General features: G+C 44.2%; 1 protein-coding gene across 1 annotated transcript in view; it reads right to left on the minus strand.

Annotated features, from left to right (window-relative positions):
- The window catches only part of LOC102245496 (anoctamin-2), a gene marked incomplete at its 5' end in the record, with an annotated part of 85,701 nt that extends 75,725 nt beyond the window's left edge, over window positions 1–9,976 (minus strand). Inside the window, 2 exons of the mRNA XM_014530750.1 lie at window positions 3,486–3,681; window positions 9,899–9,976. Of these exons, the coding sequence (XP_014386236.1) occupies window positions 3,486–3,681; window positions 9,899–9,976 (274 nt within the window). The remainder of the gene's footprint in view (window positions 1–3,485; window positions 3,682–9,898) is intronic.
- Window positions 9,977–17,709: the final 7,733 nt, after the last annotated feature.

A 17,709-nucleotide genomic window follows, 5' to 3' on the forward strand; every position in this document is an offset into this window, starting at 1 on the left:
GGAGGGCAGGGGTAAGGGGGAGAGATCAACCAAAGGACTTGTATGCATTCATATAAGCCTAACCAATGGACACAGACCCCAGGGGGGTGAGGGCATGAGTGGGGGAAATGGGGAAGGGGGGTAATGGGGGGATAAGGACACATATGTAATACCTTAATCAATAAAGAAATTAAAATAAAATAAAAATAAAAACAGCAGAAAACACATTTGCATTTTAGAGGTAGAATCTGAGTTTGAACCTCCAAATAATGAGGATTTAATACTTGCCTTGCTGACCACACATCGTTTTTGCAAAGATGGAAGGGGATACAGAATATATTTTTTTTTTAGTTTAAAAACAATTTATGAGTATTACTTTCACAAAGAACAAAATACGCTTGCTAAAATTTCATCTCCTTTCCAGTGCACACACTTTCTTATGGAGGACTGGGTGTTGGGTTAGCAGCCTGGAGGGGCCTAAACTTTTGGGTTGGGGGAGTGCTATTAAAAGCAGTGATGGAGCTTCACAGTATGGAAACTACTCTGTGCCCCAATGCAAAGAGAATTTGCCCAGCCTGTACGCTCACTAAATATGTGCTAATGAGTTCTTCATTGTCCACCCCTCTGTTTATGTTCTTTCTTTACCACTCTCTGGAGCTGTGCAAGAAAAGTGAAATAAAGTAATGCAAATAGAAGCAGGAAGACATTTCTTCATTACTCATTCTCTGTTCCTCACTTCCCCACTTCCTTCCTCCACACTAAGTAATCTCCTTTATACCAGACCTTCTAGCCTTTCTCTCCTCTCACACCCTATATCCCTGACCACGTAATTCTGCAAACATACAGCTCCCATCATATCACACCCTTCAAAACATCCTCAGTCGTGTTGGGAGCTATTGAGTTAGGAGTTACTGAGGTGACATTTCTCTCTACTGCTGGTGTTTCTTCCATGTGGAGGGAGTGGGATCAGTTGCAATGCTCTACTTATCTTCCCCATCTCACTCATTTCTTATCTTGGCTGACAGAAGGAGAAATAGTTCATCTCAGTGGTCAGACTGGAAGGTGACACTGGCACTCCTTGCTTACCCACTCTTCTGCCCTTCCCTTGGGGAGCAAAGGGCCTGTAGGCAGCAAGTGTTCTTCTGTCCCCCTCCCCCCCCCACCACCCAGGTCCTAAGATTTGCTGGGCTGCCCTGTCCACTGTTACCACCACCAGAAAGGTAAATCTGTCTGGAACCCAGTATCAGGAAGCCTGTTTGATTCTCCTGCTAAGATGCTTCCTCTGGTGTAGCCTTTTTCAGCTGTAAAGGCAATACCCTGGCTATGTCTATACCTGCCTGTGCTTTATTTCTCAACTGGTTTAGCACTCAGGCCAGGACAATGGGTACTTTTCATTAGATGCCCCATGAACGCCTACAAACATATTTCCATTGTCTCTGAAAACAAGCAGGGTCCTTAGCTTGGCATTTGAGGTCTTCCAGCCCCCTGAAAAAAAGGTTATCATCAACTTTCTGGGCCCAGTTCCCAGTATCCTGTGTCCTTGGGCATGCCAAGGACTTGAGAGCAACCACCATTCTGGGCTCATCTAATATCCTAGAAATGCTTCATTTCTTCTTTCTTCCATATGGTAAATTCTGCTCCTTTGGCTCCTTGGCATTAAAGCCCATCAAAATTCTGCCACCCCACACTACTCCTCATATAAGCCGAGGTACATGCCCTTCTCTGCATGCCTTTCTTGTCCCCGAGGGATCTGAGCTCCCTCTTCCTATCCTGTGTCCTTGGGCATGCCAAGGACCTGAGAGCAACCACCATTCTGGGCTCATCTGATATTCTAGAAATGCTTCGTTTCTTCTTTCTTCCATATGGTAAATTCTGCTCCTTCGGCTCCCTGGCATTTAGGCCATTAAATTCTGCCACCCCACCCTACTCCTCATATAAGCCCAGGTATATGCCCTTCTCTACGTGCCTTTCTTGTCCCCGAGGGATCTGAGCTCCCTCTTCTGTGCCGGATTTCTCATTCTGTTTCCTCTGCCAGGAACTGTGTCTCCTTCTGCCCACTCCCCGCTGCCCCTCCCTCATGAGCCTGTCTGACCACCACTTATCTCTGAGATCTCCAACTGATGCCTTTACCTCCGAAGCCTCCCTCAAGCCCTCAGGAGTGTTGGGTGGTCCTCCTAAGTGCTTCCATAGGACCCTGAATACCACTAAATACACGGAAGTAAATGCTCTGCCTACTTGTCTCAAGAAGTTTATGAAGGCATATAGATAACACTTGCAATTATGTACAAGCCCGAAGAGAGCAGGACTGCCACTCTAGATGGTAAATGCCTATGTCCACATAGAAACCAGAGGTAAATGCCCAGTAAATAGGGGTCCAGCCGGGGAGAGGCTCGGAATGAGTAACTGGAATCAGGGAGGCCTTTCCGGAATCTTCTGGCCCTCCGGGGGAGGCTCTCTTAAGAGGGGGTTATCCTATTGAGTGTCTAGCTTCTAACTGGTCAGTGAATTAAAGACATCTATTATTAATTCAACTGCCCAGAGGTTAATAAGGGGCCAAGACTCCTAGTCCCTGGATTCAACGAAGCTAAGGGGGTGCATCCAGGCCACCCAGAATAAATCCAATGAGGAAAGGGTCTGGGCTCTCAGCCCTCCCCCATCTCATAAGCACAAATGCCAAAGAGTGGTGTGCAGCAACAGCAGGTTGCAGCTCAAATGACACGTCTGAATATTGAGGCCACTGCATTTTTCTCACTGGCTTGAAGCTTGGGAAGTCTGATATGACTCTTTGAAGTCTGCTCAGTGCACAGGGAATGTGTGGATTTTCTGGGGCCTCTGACAATATGGGGAGAGATAAGACCCTCTTGGGCTCAAGTATCAAGAGGCTTTCTCAAATTTATAAATGCTGCTGGGAAAAGGAGGAGAGCTAAAACTCTGATATTTTTAACAGGAAGTGTTGAACCCATCTTGCTTCTAAGTTAGGCTAAGAAGAATAAACCGATGGCTTATTCTTAGGGGATGGTGAGGGAGTCAATCTGGGCAGGAGAAGGATTGATCAAAATTGCTGCAGGGCCCTAGCCAGTTTGGCTCAGTGGATAGAGCATCGGCCTGCAGACCAAAGGGTCCCTGCTTCAATGCCCGTCAAGGGCACATGCCCGGGTTGTGGGCTCGATTGCCAGTGAGGGACATGCAGGTGGCAGCCGATCAATGATTCTCTCTCATCATTGATGTTTCTATCTCTTTCTCCATCTCCTTTCCTCTCTGAAATCAATAACAATATTTAAAAAAAATGCTGCAGGAAGGGTTTCTGCCTAAGGGGTGCCCTTGGTAGGCCCTGCCAGGACATGACCACTGTATTTCCTCATTTCTCCAATTAAAGTGCTCTATACAGAGCATCTTGTTCTTGTTCCTTTTCTCATGCTGGGTCGTTACCACCAACAATGTTGCACACACTGAATGACCACGTTTCAGGGGGGCTGGGGTAAACATGCGAGGCGGAGGCGCAGTACCGATTTTGGTGAGCCACTTGGCCACTGCACCGTAGATCTCATCCAGGATGAGGATGACCACGAGGTTGATGATGACCGCCGTCGCTGTCACTGTCACCCGGACATTGGAGCGTGTGTCCTTGTTGAGAGACAGAGCAGCTGCAGTTGTGATACGATACACAATGACCGCAAAGACAATGGAGAAGGTCAGGGCAATCTGTAGAGGAAAAACAGGGAACGTCACACATCCGCAGACAATTATTGAGCACTTATCATTTGCTCAGCCAACAATATTATTGGCTAAATCAGGAATTTTTAATCTGGAGTCCATTGGTGGGAAACAGAGAACTGCAAACTCCCGAAATTCTCATGCAAATTCTAAGTACAGATGCATTTTTCAGGAGAGGGTGTCTTCCATTTTTATCAGATTCCAAATGGCCCATAATACACACAAAGAATTAACAATGGTGTGTACAATACACATAATGTGATTCCTTTTAGTAGAGAGCACTGGCTATGGAGGGCTAAATAGAAAACATGGAGAGAGAAAAGAGCAGGTTCCCTCTGAGAAAAATAATCTGTCCTCGACTGTACATTCTCTCCCTAAAAAAGGAGGGGGCGGGCTCAAGCTTGGGCAGTGCTTTGCAAGCTGTGTGAATGTCACTCTGGTGTGCAATGAATGAGGAATGGGTTTTACTAGTAGATGTGTCTGAGTTATGGATGTCTTCAGATTTCTGGGGGGTACCTGGGAGTGCTAAAGCCTGGAGTGTGCTGGTGGCAGCCTCAGCTGTTTATTCCCATGTGCTTTACAAATATCAGTGCTTGCCCTGTGGGCCATAATGTGAAAAAGAGCCTTCCCTAAGCGGAGAGGATGCAGTGTTCTCTGAGTAAAGGGAGGATGTGTGTGTGTGTGTATGTCTGAGTGGAGGAGAGGTTAGATGGGAAAGTCACTCTGTGGGAGACCCCTCTTCGGAGGTAGGCTGGCGGTAGGAGTAGCAGCAACCCCAGCCTTCAGGTCTAGGGAGGAATGACTACCATGTAAGAGGGGAAACCTGGATGTGACATCATCGCTTTCCAACAATGTAGACATTTTCACTTCCCGTTCCTCTGGGATTGTCATTGCTAGACAGTAAGGGCCTGGAAAACATGGTGTGAGATTCTTTTTCTCCAAAATCACTTTTGCAGTGAAGGTCCATGGTGGAAGTAATAATGAGGCAGGGGCAGCCAGGGCATCGGAGAGAGAGAAAGAAAGAGAGAGAGGGAGAGGGAGGAAGAGAGAGAGAGAGAGAGAGAGAGAGAGAGAGAGAGAGAGTATTTGGGGTTGGATTTGGGGGAAAAACAATGGCAAAAACATCCTTTTCTTTGCAGTCTTGGGGGTGGTGCATGAGAGAAACAACTGGGCAGGAAGTCAACTTCGATGCTCCTTCTCTAAGAGGCCCAGCTGCTAAACTGGGGAAGGAAGAACACTCCTCCTGGCTACACAGAGTGTGATCCCTGGGACCTGCTCCATCAGCTGGAAAGTTGATAAACATGAAGGATCTCAAGCACAACTCCAGACCTAACTCTGTCTGCATTTTAACAAGATTCCTATTCAAGTTCCAGAGGCACTGCTCTTCTTACTTGAGAAATCCCCTCTTCCCACCTTCCCTACTTCCCCAGCCCCACCTCCAACATGTCCCTCCCAGCCCTCTGATGCTGTTCTTTGCCATCTTAACTTCTCTGATCTTGATTTTTCCATCCCATTATAGAAATCAGGTTTTGAAGCTCTCCTTCAGTGTTTCCCACAAGTGTTTCAAGATTCAGTTTTCAAACTGGAAGACCTTGGAGAGCACCAGCCCAGTCCCATGACCATTAAGTAGACCAGGAAACAGACATGGAAAGTGATTTTCTCAAGGTCAAAAGGCAAGGACTACTACCCTACTGTCCTGGATCATGATAGGAATGAAAAAAATGTTAGCATTTAGTGCTCATTCATGTTTAGCTTTTTATCTCACATATAAGGGTCCAAGAAACAGCAATGTGATTGATCCAAGGTCTGGAGAGTACATGGCAGAGCTGATACACTAATGATGATAACATCATCATCAACAGCTGATCCATTTGTATCCACTCTATGTCATTATTCAATGCATATCTTCACTAGCACTAATCCTTATAATAGCACTAATGTCCCATCCTGACATTAGAATCCATGCACTCTGGCACTAAATCCAGTACTATTTTCACCACTTTAGCTGCATTATTGATTTTGTTGATTAAATTCAGTAAATATTTTCCAACCACTTATTATGCAAACCACTGTGCTGGGAATATTTCATGTTTGTGAGCAGTCCCCCCAACTAAGCCAAAAGCAGGGATTGGTCTTATGCTGCATTCTGTGCCTCCCTGTTTGGTAAAGATTTGCTGATCCTGTGCACATGGTCACATTATCATGGTCCCTGTTGTTTTTGGTGTTTTAATCCCATAATATACTTCTGGGCAGAGCCAAATTGCAATGGAAGCCAGGCTATAGAGTCTATAGCCCTATTTGACATTCTAAGAGAGAGAGAAAGGGGAATAGGTCCCGACACTCTAGGACTTACATTCTGAAGTGAAGTTGAGAAAACCATTGCACACATAACAACTGTTGAGCCTAGTAGCAGCTGGACAGAGTCACAGGCCTTAGTTCCTGAGTTTCTGGTATGCTCTGAGCAGAGAACAGGGGGATTAGTTATAGGAAACTCCACAGAAGCAGCTTTGAGACCATTTTCTATGGGAAAGGCTTCAAAGAAAGAATAAGGAGGAGCAAATAGAAAAGCACAGGCAGAAGCAACCTCTGGGAGAAGCAACTAGTAGGAGAGTGCCAGTCTAGGGCATGGCATGTAATAGTAACTCAATTTTTAAAAATATACACATTAATGACTTTATCACTGACATAATAAGTTATCTCTGGAATCTTCTTAATTCACTTATTTTCTCATTCAGTCATTCATAAAAGATGTTTTGAGTACCTACTATGGGTCAGTTACCATTTTTAGCTGTCTGGGATATAATGATGAACAAAGATAAAAATTTTTTGGGCATTGATCTTCTAATGGGGAAAAATAGGCAATCTATATATATAAAAGTCTAATATGCAAATTGTCCCCACGGGAGTTCAATGGGAGACCAATTGCTCGCTATGATGTGCGCTGACCATCAGGGGGCAGCACAGAACGAAGGGAGGCCACAGCCAGCAAGTGGCAACTGGGGAAGGGAGGCCCTGATTGGCCCTGATCACCGGCCAGGCCTAGGGACCCTACCCATGCACGAATTTCATGCACCAGGCCTCTAGTAACCTAATAAATAGGTAAAATATATAGTATATCTGTTGTGATAAATACTATGGAAACAAATAAAGCAGAACAGGGGCATAGGGAAAGATTGCAACTTAAAATAGGGTGGTCAGGAAAGGCCTGGGTGAGAAGGTGACATTTCAGCAAGGACCCAATTGAGTAAAGAGAGAGTTGGAGTGGAAGATGAATGGTGGAGAGGAGGAGGGCCAGCCCTTTAGTATAAGAATCTACATCTCATGAAATATGAAGACTTTAGAGAGTTTTTAGCAGGGGAGTGACATTATCAGATCCAGATTTTACAAAGATCAGTAGAGGGACAGTATAAAGGCAGCGAGATCAGTTAGGAGGCCATTGCAATAACCAGGCAATGGAGGAGGGTTTCTGATGGCTGGTTCCCAATGTATGAGTATAAGTAAATGATTGTCTTGGGCATGGCAGGAGCGCTCAGGCTCCTAGTTCTAGAGGAAGGAAGGACAGTGCCTCTGATAATCCCCTGTCCTGTAAATTGAAATTCAGAAGAGGGTTAATTCAAAAAGAAAAGAAACTTTAGCTCAACATACTGGGTGAGAAAAGAAAGAGAAAATTTATCTTCATCCATGCTGCCTCTATCATGGTGGGAAGATGGACACAGCATGTGACATTTTCTTGGCTCTTGTCATCCTATGAAAAACATCCCCAGCTGATCTGGCAGACTGGCATCCCTAAAAACGTCCTCATGGCCCTGGTCCTGAAATCTTTTGCCAAGGTTCAGTCACAGGGGACGGAGGAGGGAACGATATTTGATACTCCAGTTTGTTGCCCAAATTTCATAACAAAGTACTCTTTTATAAACACCCCCTGACCCCTTGGCCCCATGCTCCACACAGTGTTTTAGAGTAATGCCCTGGTCCTCACGTATGATGAACCAAGCTGCGAATCCACAATGGGGATTGCCCATGGCAACTTCTCAGGGACAAGGGTTTGTTTTCCTTTTTCTCCCTGTTCTCCTTAGAACACAATTTTCTCTGTAGTTCCATAAGTGGGGAATGAGGTACGTTGAGTTCTATCATCTTTATTCTGAGAATGTAGCCCTTTGAAGTTCTAATTTAATTTGGTGAGTACCTCCTGTTAGAATTTCAGTTTTGAGCCAGCCATTCCCCCCTGCTTTCAAACCTCCTTGCCCCATAAAACCACCAAAACTAAAGCTGTTGGCCAAATGGGAAAATATCCTCAAGGTACTAGTAAAAAGCATCTCCCATTTTCCCTTAGCGTTTAGCCTCACTATCCTGTGAGACCTTTAAGACTTTAAGAAGATTGAAAAGCAAGCCTGGCTGCTGTGGCTTAGTGACTGAGTGTCGACCTATGAACCAGGAGGTAACAGTTTGATTCCCACCCAGGGCACTGGGGTTGAGGGCTTGATCCCCAATGAGGGGACATGCAGGAGACAGCCAATCAATGGTTTTTTCTCTCATCATCGATGTTTTTATCTCTCTCCCTTCCTCTCTGAAATCAATTAAAAATATTTTTTAAAAAAAGATTGAAAAGTATATTTATCCAATATTTTGGGGGGTTAGTTTTAGCACAATGGGATGTTACAAATATCTTAACCTATCACTACTGGGGGGTAGAAGTATTTTACTTATCTATTTTCTTATTTATGTATATATTTGTTATCTATAAACTCCTTGAGGGAAGGATTATTTTGTTTTATTTTCTGCTCTATCCCCACTGCCTAAGAATAGCGTCAAGCACATAGTTGGCACCCATTAAGTATTTCTTGAATGAATGAATAATCTCTGACAACAAGATGCATATTGTGGGAGGCTTTGAAGTGCTAAATTAAACTTTCTATCATTCCAGCTTAACACATTGCAATTCACCACATGTTGTTGAATAAATTCTACATGCCTTGCTCTTGTTAAACAATGGGAAGATAACAAATGTAGACTTCTAAGTTCTGGCAAGACACACATCACCTCTGCAGTTCATCTGCGAAACAAGTGGTTGAATTAGATCCTTCCTTCACTTTTTAAATTTCTGAGACTAGGACATGCTTCCTGTCCTCAGTGGTCAGGATGCAATAATAATGACAATAATAACCTTGGGCCAGGATCAGTTACCTGTGGTCAATAGGTCCAGCAAATCATTATAGTCCCACTTATTTTTAGGATAAGCAATCTCTCAAACCCTCCCTCCCCTCCCCGGAACGAATGTATAATCCTGCTTAGAAATGCTGTCGGGATACACCTCTCCTCTGTAAAATGGAAGCTCCAGTCTTGAATACTAGAAGGATTCTACCTATAAAGAGGGGACAGATGTTTTAGTGGCTTGTGCTCAGTCCTCTGAGTTTTGCCTTTTATTCTTTTCAGCAAGATGGGATGTTACAAATCTTCTAAGATCTTATTGCTTCAGTTACTGTTGACTCACTTATCCTGGCTGCCAAGACCAACCTGCTACCACTTTGACTCAAATGTGAATCATAGACCCCTTCCCTACCTTCCCTGTCACAGCTGAGACCATCTGGGTCTCTCAAAAAGACTCTCTCAAACTCTCCGGGAGAACACAGAGAAATAAACACAGCAACTGCAGGGAAATGGAAAAATCAGCTTAGAAAGCCCAGGCTGGCTGTCTCCTGTGGCTCCCAGACTCTGTTCTATTCCACAAACCATCAGAGAGAGTCCGCCCATAGCTTAAACAGGCTGCCACAATTCTGTAGCCATCTTACCTGATTACTTCTTTTGAGGTCTTGGTCTATATCCCAATGTGAAGGTACCATCTCATGACCTACTCCCTGGAAGTTCCAACTTCGAACATCTGTGGTCAAGGCTGGGAAGGTAGAACCCCTTTCTACCCTCTTCTTTCTGAGAAGACTGAAACTCCTTCAATAGCCACAGAAGGTCACTGACCCCTTCCAGGTCTGGTTTTCTGTGTGAGAAAACCACCTTCCTGTCTTCAAGTGACTGATAGCAGCAATGGCCTTGCTGTCAGATAAGATCCTGTCCTTCTATACAGGGACTGTGGCTTCATCTTTATTAGCCCCTCATGATTCCCAGAGCATTACAGAACAACACACCCACAGCATTCACTTAACAGGATCTAACAAGCATAAGTCATAGGCAGGTGTTCCCTCAAGGAAATTACCATGAACAAGATGGAGACAACGTTTATCAGGTAACCTGGGAAGCGATCTTTCCAGGTCAGCTTATCTTCATCATCATCCTGGGGAGAAACAGGAGAGGAGGGACAATCAGAAGGCACAAATAACAGATAATAATTTTCCTTTAATTTTGCATACATTTGCACATCATTAATCATTTATCATTCTAATATAGATATTTTTCTAGTTTCTGATGTCTTACCTCCCATATTAACAACAGCTCTCCTAATTTTTGTGATTTCTAGATAGCCTAGAAAAACTATGGTGAAAAGAGGACATGATTTGAGTTCAGCCTAATTCTTGACTGAAGTTTTAAAATGTTCAACCACTTATCAGCTGTGTGATCCTGAAATGTTTCCTAACTTTTCTTACCCCCTATTTCTTCATTGTAAAATGGGCACAGCCACAACACCCGTCTTGCCTACCGCACAGGATGATTTTGTTTGTTTTGTTTTAATGAGAAACATGTGAACATGTTAAAGCAATGGACAAATGGCATATACAACCCAACCACAGGGCAACATCTTAAAATAGATCATTCTTTAAATAAAACATCAACCGTAGTTCCCATTCAGTGTACAAATTACCCACAATTTTTGCTTTTCAAAGAACCTGCTTGTGTTATCATTTGTTTACTCCAAAAATGACTGCGTTCTCTGATTGTCCCAAATGCAGACATTTCTAGGTACAGGCTAAGCAATCAGTCTGGCTGAGAACCCTACCTTTCCCCCTCAGATTGGGTCCAGTACACCCTGGGGCTGCTCTCTGGGACACGTGTACAGCTGACCAGTCTTTCGGCATACTCTGAAGACCCTCATGTGGTCTGGTGAGGCCAACAAGGTATGTATGAAGATAAAAATCTCTGTCCATTAATTGTCATGTAAGTTTAGTCCAAGCACTTGTTTTCTCTGAGCTGCAGCTCTCGTATAGAGTTAAAATTGATACAAGGTTGTTGTGAAGACTCTTTGAAGCCATGTTCATAAAGATGCCATGAAAATGGCAAAGCATGTTACTCTGGTAAGGTCAGAGCCCTGCATTTCTGCAATGCATCTAAATCAAGCTCAGCCAGTGAATGTTACAGGGCCCCCTCCTCTAGTCTCTCTTTCCTCCTCGCCACTATTTCAGAATACACCTGATTTGGCTCTAGCAACAGTGCCATCTAGCCTTTGAAAGCTTGTACTGTAGGCGAAGAGCCTTCTTGGCCTAGGAGATATCTTTCTAAAAACCCTTGTGTGTCTACTATGTGCAGAACTTGGTGCCAGGAATGGTGGGAGACAGAAGAACATGGATATGCCACTGCCCCTGGGGGCTTGCAGTCTAAGAAGACAGAAGTGGCACACACATACCAAAAGCTTCAGGGAGCATTTGCCAGTGTGGGAGAGGGAATTATCTTGGGCATGAGCCTTTGGGGCACTCGAGGAAAGAAATGATGTGTCTTTCTTACTGCATGTCTGGAGCTGAGCACAGGGTTGAGCTGGCTTAATAAATGGGGGTAGAAATGAGTGTTAAGGCTGAAGTCATTAATAATTAGCACTTTCATTTACAGATGATGGAAACAAGGGATACTCAGTTTTTCTTAGACCTGGTGATAAAATCAGGTCTCTAAACTCCTAGCCCAACAGACTTTCCATCACACAATTGAGAACAAGGGAACTACAGGTTGTGCCAATCTGAATGAATGAGAGCATATAAATCTGTTTCCGTTCAGACTGGAACAATACTCATTCATATGCTTCTAAATTAGGCCAAACATCAAAAGGGAGTAGCACTTTTTTCTGTTTGCTTCAGTATAATACTTCGTTTTAATCACACTCGTGATATTTTCCTTTAAGATTTTGACAAGGGAAACTGAAGATGGGTTAGGGTTAGGGATTCTGCAAAGAAAATAAGGGGGTGCATGACAGGGCTCTCCCTGGGGTCTCCCTCATTACAATGAAGGTTTTGATGATTTTTTGACTCTTTTCTGCTCTCTGGCCTAGAGATAAGACATTCTGCCTTAAAACCCAGCAAACGAGATGTGTTCTGAAATATCAGTGGTGAGTAGTAAAGAGAGAACTCCAGTTCATAGGCTCCATGTTATCAGTTGCTCCATAAGGGGGCTTTGTGAATGAGGAACAGAGGAGGGAGAGGCAGAAAAACCCGTATTTGGTCCCTGAGATGAGAGGAAGGGATGAGAAACATCAGGGTGAGACCGGTTTGAAAATGGCCCTCAGGGAAGAGTTGGACAGTCCTGGAAGAAATGGGGGAAAGGGAAGTATGAGCAGAGGATCGGGAAATATGGCCCATGATGAAATGGGTTCCAATAAATAAGAACAACTATAGGGGATGACTAATAAACCCATGGAGGAGTCAGGCATCTGCGATGGCTTTGATTAAGGTTTCATGCCAAGAGGATGTCCACCTTCTTCAGGCCAGGGACCAAGGGGGTGAGATGTCTTTGGAACAGCCTCTACCCTGCAGTGAAAACTCTGTCCTGGAGAATGAGTTTTGGACAGCATGGTCTGAGCATCTTGAAGGGCCGGGCTCTGTGCTGGATACTGAGGACACAGTGAGGAGAAGGCTCAGCCCTGCTCAGAAGGAGCTCAGAGACCACGGCAGAAACAAGGAAAAGGATTTCAGCGCTAACCCTGGCAAGGAAGGTGGCATTACTATTTGGCATAAGAAAGAGATGTATCTAAAGAGCAATTGACTTGGTTGCCCTCTCAGAGCAACTATCTTACAGAAAAATATTCATTTTGACACAGATGTTCTAGTGTTTATTGAGAAATCACCTCCTCTCATGTTTACATTGATGAGCCCCTTTTTTCCTGGAAGTTATAGCTTCTACTTCACACATTGAGACACTATCCAAACACAAGAGGCTGAGCGAAACACAAACATTACTAACAGCCCTCCAAGCTCCCACAGTTACTGGTAAAGAGGACAGTGAATAAATCAGACTTTGTGTATAATAACCGGTTCTGATAATGGAAGCTAATTAAGACTCTCCACTCACTGGCACATTAAAGATGTGAAGATTCGTGGCAGAATGCAGTTAATTTGACTACACTCTGCATAACAATCACATAACCAGCCTACGAGATAATAAAATGAGAAATAGCCTTGAGACCAGAACATCCGAGTTTAACTCTTGGCTCTAATACTAACTAGTCAAATGACCTTGGAAAATTCTCAGAACCTCAGTTTCCTCATCTGTAATTATATTTCTTACCTATACACGTGTAAAATGGTAGTATCTGTAACACCAAATTACCATGCATTTTATATGAATTAGCTAACCCATCGAGAGGGCCACGCCAGTGCACCTGCCCACAGAGGTTGTTGAGAACTCTTAGCGCCTCCCTCCCTCTCCTTTTAAAACAGAGATGATAACCCTTGTCCCACCAAGAGGGCCACGCCAGTGCACCTGCCCACAGAGGTTGGTGAGAACTCTTAGCGCCTCCTTCTCCTTTTAAAACAGAGATGATAACCCTTGTCCCACCTAAGTGGCAGAGGTATTGTGCAGATCACATGAATGAATGCCTGTGAGAGAGCTTTGTAAACTGTACGGCGTCAGACAAAAGTAAGGTCTAATCAGCTTCATGATTACAGCAAAAGCAGGTGATTAGCAAGCACTTAGCTAATGTCACCATTGTTAAGACATGAGCCTAGCTGTCACCTGTGCTTGTTTCTTTGTCTCTGTTGTCTTGTTTCTGTCCCTGGACTATGGCTCCTACTTCCAAGTCTCCCATAGCAAGTAGCACAGTGATATTCATGTATAACTATGGAATTTCCCTTTTGAAAATATTTATATTCAGAATATGTATTCTCTGTACTATCTTAGAAGCTTTTCTGTATACATGCATACACACACACACACACACACACACACACACACCACACACAGATTTCCCTATTACATTGTATGGATATATTTTTTTCACAACCAATGAACCAATATTATAATTATTAATTTAAGTTCATACTTTATTTATATTTTGTTAGTTTTTACCCATTGGCCTTTTCCTGTTCCAGGATCCTGTCCAAAACATTATATTTAGTCATCATGTCTCCTCCAGACTGTGATAGTTTCTCAGACTTTCCTTGTTTATGATGACCTTGACAGTTTTGAGGAGTACTGGTCAAGTACATTGTGGAATGTTCCTCAATATGGGTTTGTCTTAAGTTTTTCTCACAATTATGCTGAGGTTATAGGTTTGGGAGGAAGACCACAGAGATAAAGTGCATTTTATCCCTTTATATCAAAGATGCAGGCTATAATATAACCTTTCACTGAACATGTTAACCTTGATTGCTTGGTGGAGGTGGTGTGTTTATGAGGTTTCACTACTGCAAAGTTACTCTTTTTCCCCGTTCCATACTTTTTCTTTATAAGGTAGTCACTATATGCAGTCCACATTTTAAAAGTGAGAGTTATGCACCACTTTCTTGACAGGATAATGTTTACAAATTCTCCTAGGTTTTAATCCCGATTTTTGTATTTTGGATTTCTTTAAGGTGGGGCTATAGAGAAGAGGGTCAAAATGACAAGGAAACCCCAAGTTCAATTTGGGCAATGCTTTCTACAGCACAGGCACAGGGGCCATTTGTTCTGTTCCAAAGCCATCCAATCATCCAGTGTGATCTTGTTCTGTCATTCTGGTCCCATTCTCCTCTCAGACACAGCTACTTAATGCTCTCTCTGCTGGGTGAGCCTTCAAGACCTCTCACAAACAACACTTACTCTAGAAACATAGATTCTACCAACCTCACTATCTTCTCTCTCTTAGTTCTCTCTCCTAAAACAGCTCTTCCTCTGGGCAGCCTTCCTGGCCTGATCTTGAGGCCACTATTGGACTGTATATCCTTCCCTTCACTGAGCTTAATACACGCTCCCCCCATCTCTCCCCTCCCATACACACATAGCTTCTATCACCATCACGTAAGCCTCCAGAATGGTCTTGGTCCCTATAGCCCAAGCACACACAACCTCTCAGGCTGAGCCTACAGGTCCTGCCCCTCAGCCCTATGGACTTGCCCATGACTGATCCCCAGAGTTATCTAGAGATAAAGACTTTTAGGGACAGAATCTCAATCTAGGAGGAGAATCTTGGCAAGGGGCATGAGGCAGTCATGTGGCACAGCACCTAAGTCTAGAGGCATGCCTGAAGCCCAGGGCATAACGCAGTATAATTTGTGGCTAAAATGGAAAACATTATTTATTCTTCCCACTGCTTGGTTTTCCTAGCAGACACAGAAAAACAGACTCTGGCTCCTTTGTTTCCCATCCTGAGGTCCAGCCTGCTTACTTGGCTTCCTCGGGTTCCCTGGACAGCTTATTGCTTCACTTTCTCTGTTTCCCCAGGGGGACTGCCTTGGCCTTTCTGGGTTCCAGTATTGGACTGAGCTTCCCTCCCTCTCTTATCCCAAACCCAACTGTTCTATTGTGTCTCCTGCCTGGATTCAGATTGCAGGCAGCCCCTCCCCACTAATTATTTAAAGGGGAGACCCTTCTACATTGTGGTAATGGTAAAATGAGCCTTAGGTGGGCTTAAGAAGATATGAGAGCCTGGGGCAGGCATATTATTGCCTGCAAAAGAAGAAGGCCTAGCTAAAGCCATAAGCATCCTCACCCAGTAATAAATGTCTAAATCCCTAATATATAATCTTACCTAGCACATCATACAAAGCGTTAAGCCAAATGGCCATGGACTTAGAATACACTTAAAGCCTGTGCTATAATCTCCAAGGCTTGACATGATCTACGCTCTAGCTCCTCTCACATTTCATTTCCTACCATTCAATCCCTTGCTCACTCCATTTCAGCCACACTAGTCTTTCCTATTCACTGAACACCCCAAGCTGGTTTCCCCTTCAAGACCCTTGTAAGAGTCCTCTCCTATCTCTTTACCCAGTTGGGTCCTCTTCTCACTCTTCTTCTGTGCTCAGCTGTAGCATCACCTCCGATGAGGTCTTTCCCAGTGCCCCAGTCCATAACCTGGCCCTTATTATTCTCTATCACAACACATCACTATCTGAAGTTACCTGTCTATTTATCTCCTCTCTGTCTCCCTTAGGAAAACATGAGGTCCATGACAGCAGGCAGCCTTTGTGTCTAGTTCACCACTGGCTCCCCAGTGCTGGCCTCAGCCTAACCTGAGGATCCTTCTGCATGTGTGACTCAGGGGTGAATATCAGTCTGGAAGCAATAGCCTAGCTCACTGGGTAGTGCTCAATGCTCCTAAGGTTGGGATTGAGTATTTAGTCTCTGGATGGGTTAAATCCAGTTTCACACAGGAAGAGCCCATGAAACAATTTTGTGCCACTGTCTCAGGTTACCACCAGTGCCAGAACCTAAGGGGAAAATGCAAGAGATTTGTGGTAATCTTTTGACACGTTAAGAAAAACAGAAAAGTGCATGTCCCATTGGCATGTGCCAATAAGGACAGCTTTTGGGGTGGAAAATAATACAGGAAAGAGTTTTAGCCTGAGTAGCACCCAGCTGTGTTCTGGCTAATCATGAAGACCTTTGTGACAGAGGTCCTGCAGCCACATTGCACTCCTCCTAGAGTCTTGTCACGTTAGGTCATTCTTCCTTCCTTCCTTCCTCCCTCTCTCCCTCTTTCTTTCTTTCTTTCTTTCTTTCTTTCTTTCTTTCTTTCTTTCTTTCTTTCTTTCTTTCTTCCTTCCTTCCTTCCTTCCTTCCTTCCTTCCTTCCTTCCTTCCTTCCTTCCTTCCTTCCTTCCTTCCTTCCTTCCTTCCTTCCTTCCTTCCTTCCTTCCTTCCTTCCTTCCTTCCTTCCTTCCTTCCTTCCTTCCTTCCTTCCTTCCTTCCTTCCTTCCTTCCTTCCTTCCTTCCTTCCTTCCTTCCTTCCTTCCTTCCTTCCTTCCTTCCTTCCTTCCTTCCTTCCTTCCTTCCTTCCTTCCTTCCTTCCTTCCTTCCTTCCTTCCTTCCTTCCTTCCTTCCTTCCTTCCTTCCTTCCTTCCTTCCTTCCTTCCTTCCTTCCTTCCTTCCTTCCTTCCTTCCTTCCTTCCTTCCTTCCTTCCTTCCTTCCTTCCTTCCTTCCTTCCTTCCTTCCTTCCTTCCTTCCTTCCTTCCTTCCTTCCTTCCTTCCTTCCTTCCTTCCTTCCTTGGTTTATAGGTCGAGGCTCAACCACTGAGCCACACTGGCCAGGCAGGTCATGCATTATTTCTTAGTCTAACCTACAAGCCTCCAGCTTCATTTTGGGCCTTTTCCTTATGTTCTACCCCACAGAATGGGGAATTGATCTATAGAGAATTTGTTGATAAACTTGACGTTCTGCATGAAATCCCTCCTTACTCTTGCTTTCCTCAGGCCCAACACTCATAATTCCTATTTTTTCCTACTCATAATTCCTATTTTTTTCCTACTAAACTAAATATGGAAGAAAATCAGTGGTTTATATACCTGTTTATATTTTTTCTCCCTGAACCACTGTGACACTCTAAGGGGGTATCCACACCTTACTGTGTTGGGGGCAGGAGCGGGGAATAGGAAGCAGGTCCTCAGCCCTGAAGAAAGGAAAAAGAGTTGTTGGCTCAGCTCCCAGTAGATGCTCAGGACACAGAGAAGAGAGGTCGCTGCTGTGCAAAGGTGAGGTTAGAATGGGACAGCCAGGGCAATGTCACGACTCCCACATTAGCTAATTATCGAAATCACTTAGGTGACTTCAAAATACACTGATTTCTGGCTCTGCCTCAGGTCTACTAAATCAGAATCTTGAGGGTGAAAGAATCTGTTTTTGAAAAATGCTTCATAGGCGACACTGTAAATCAGCCCAATTCGGGAAATACC

Source organism: Myotis brandtii, unplaced genomic scaffold (assembly GCF_000412655.1).
Source record: "Myotis brandtii unplaced genomic scaffold, ASM41265v1 scaffold772, whole genome shotgun sequence".
NCBI lineage: Eukaryota > Metazoa > Chordata > Mammalia > Chiroptera > Vespertilionidae > Myotis > Myotis brandtii.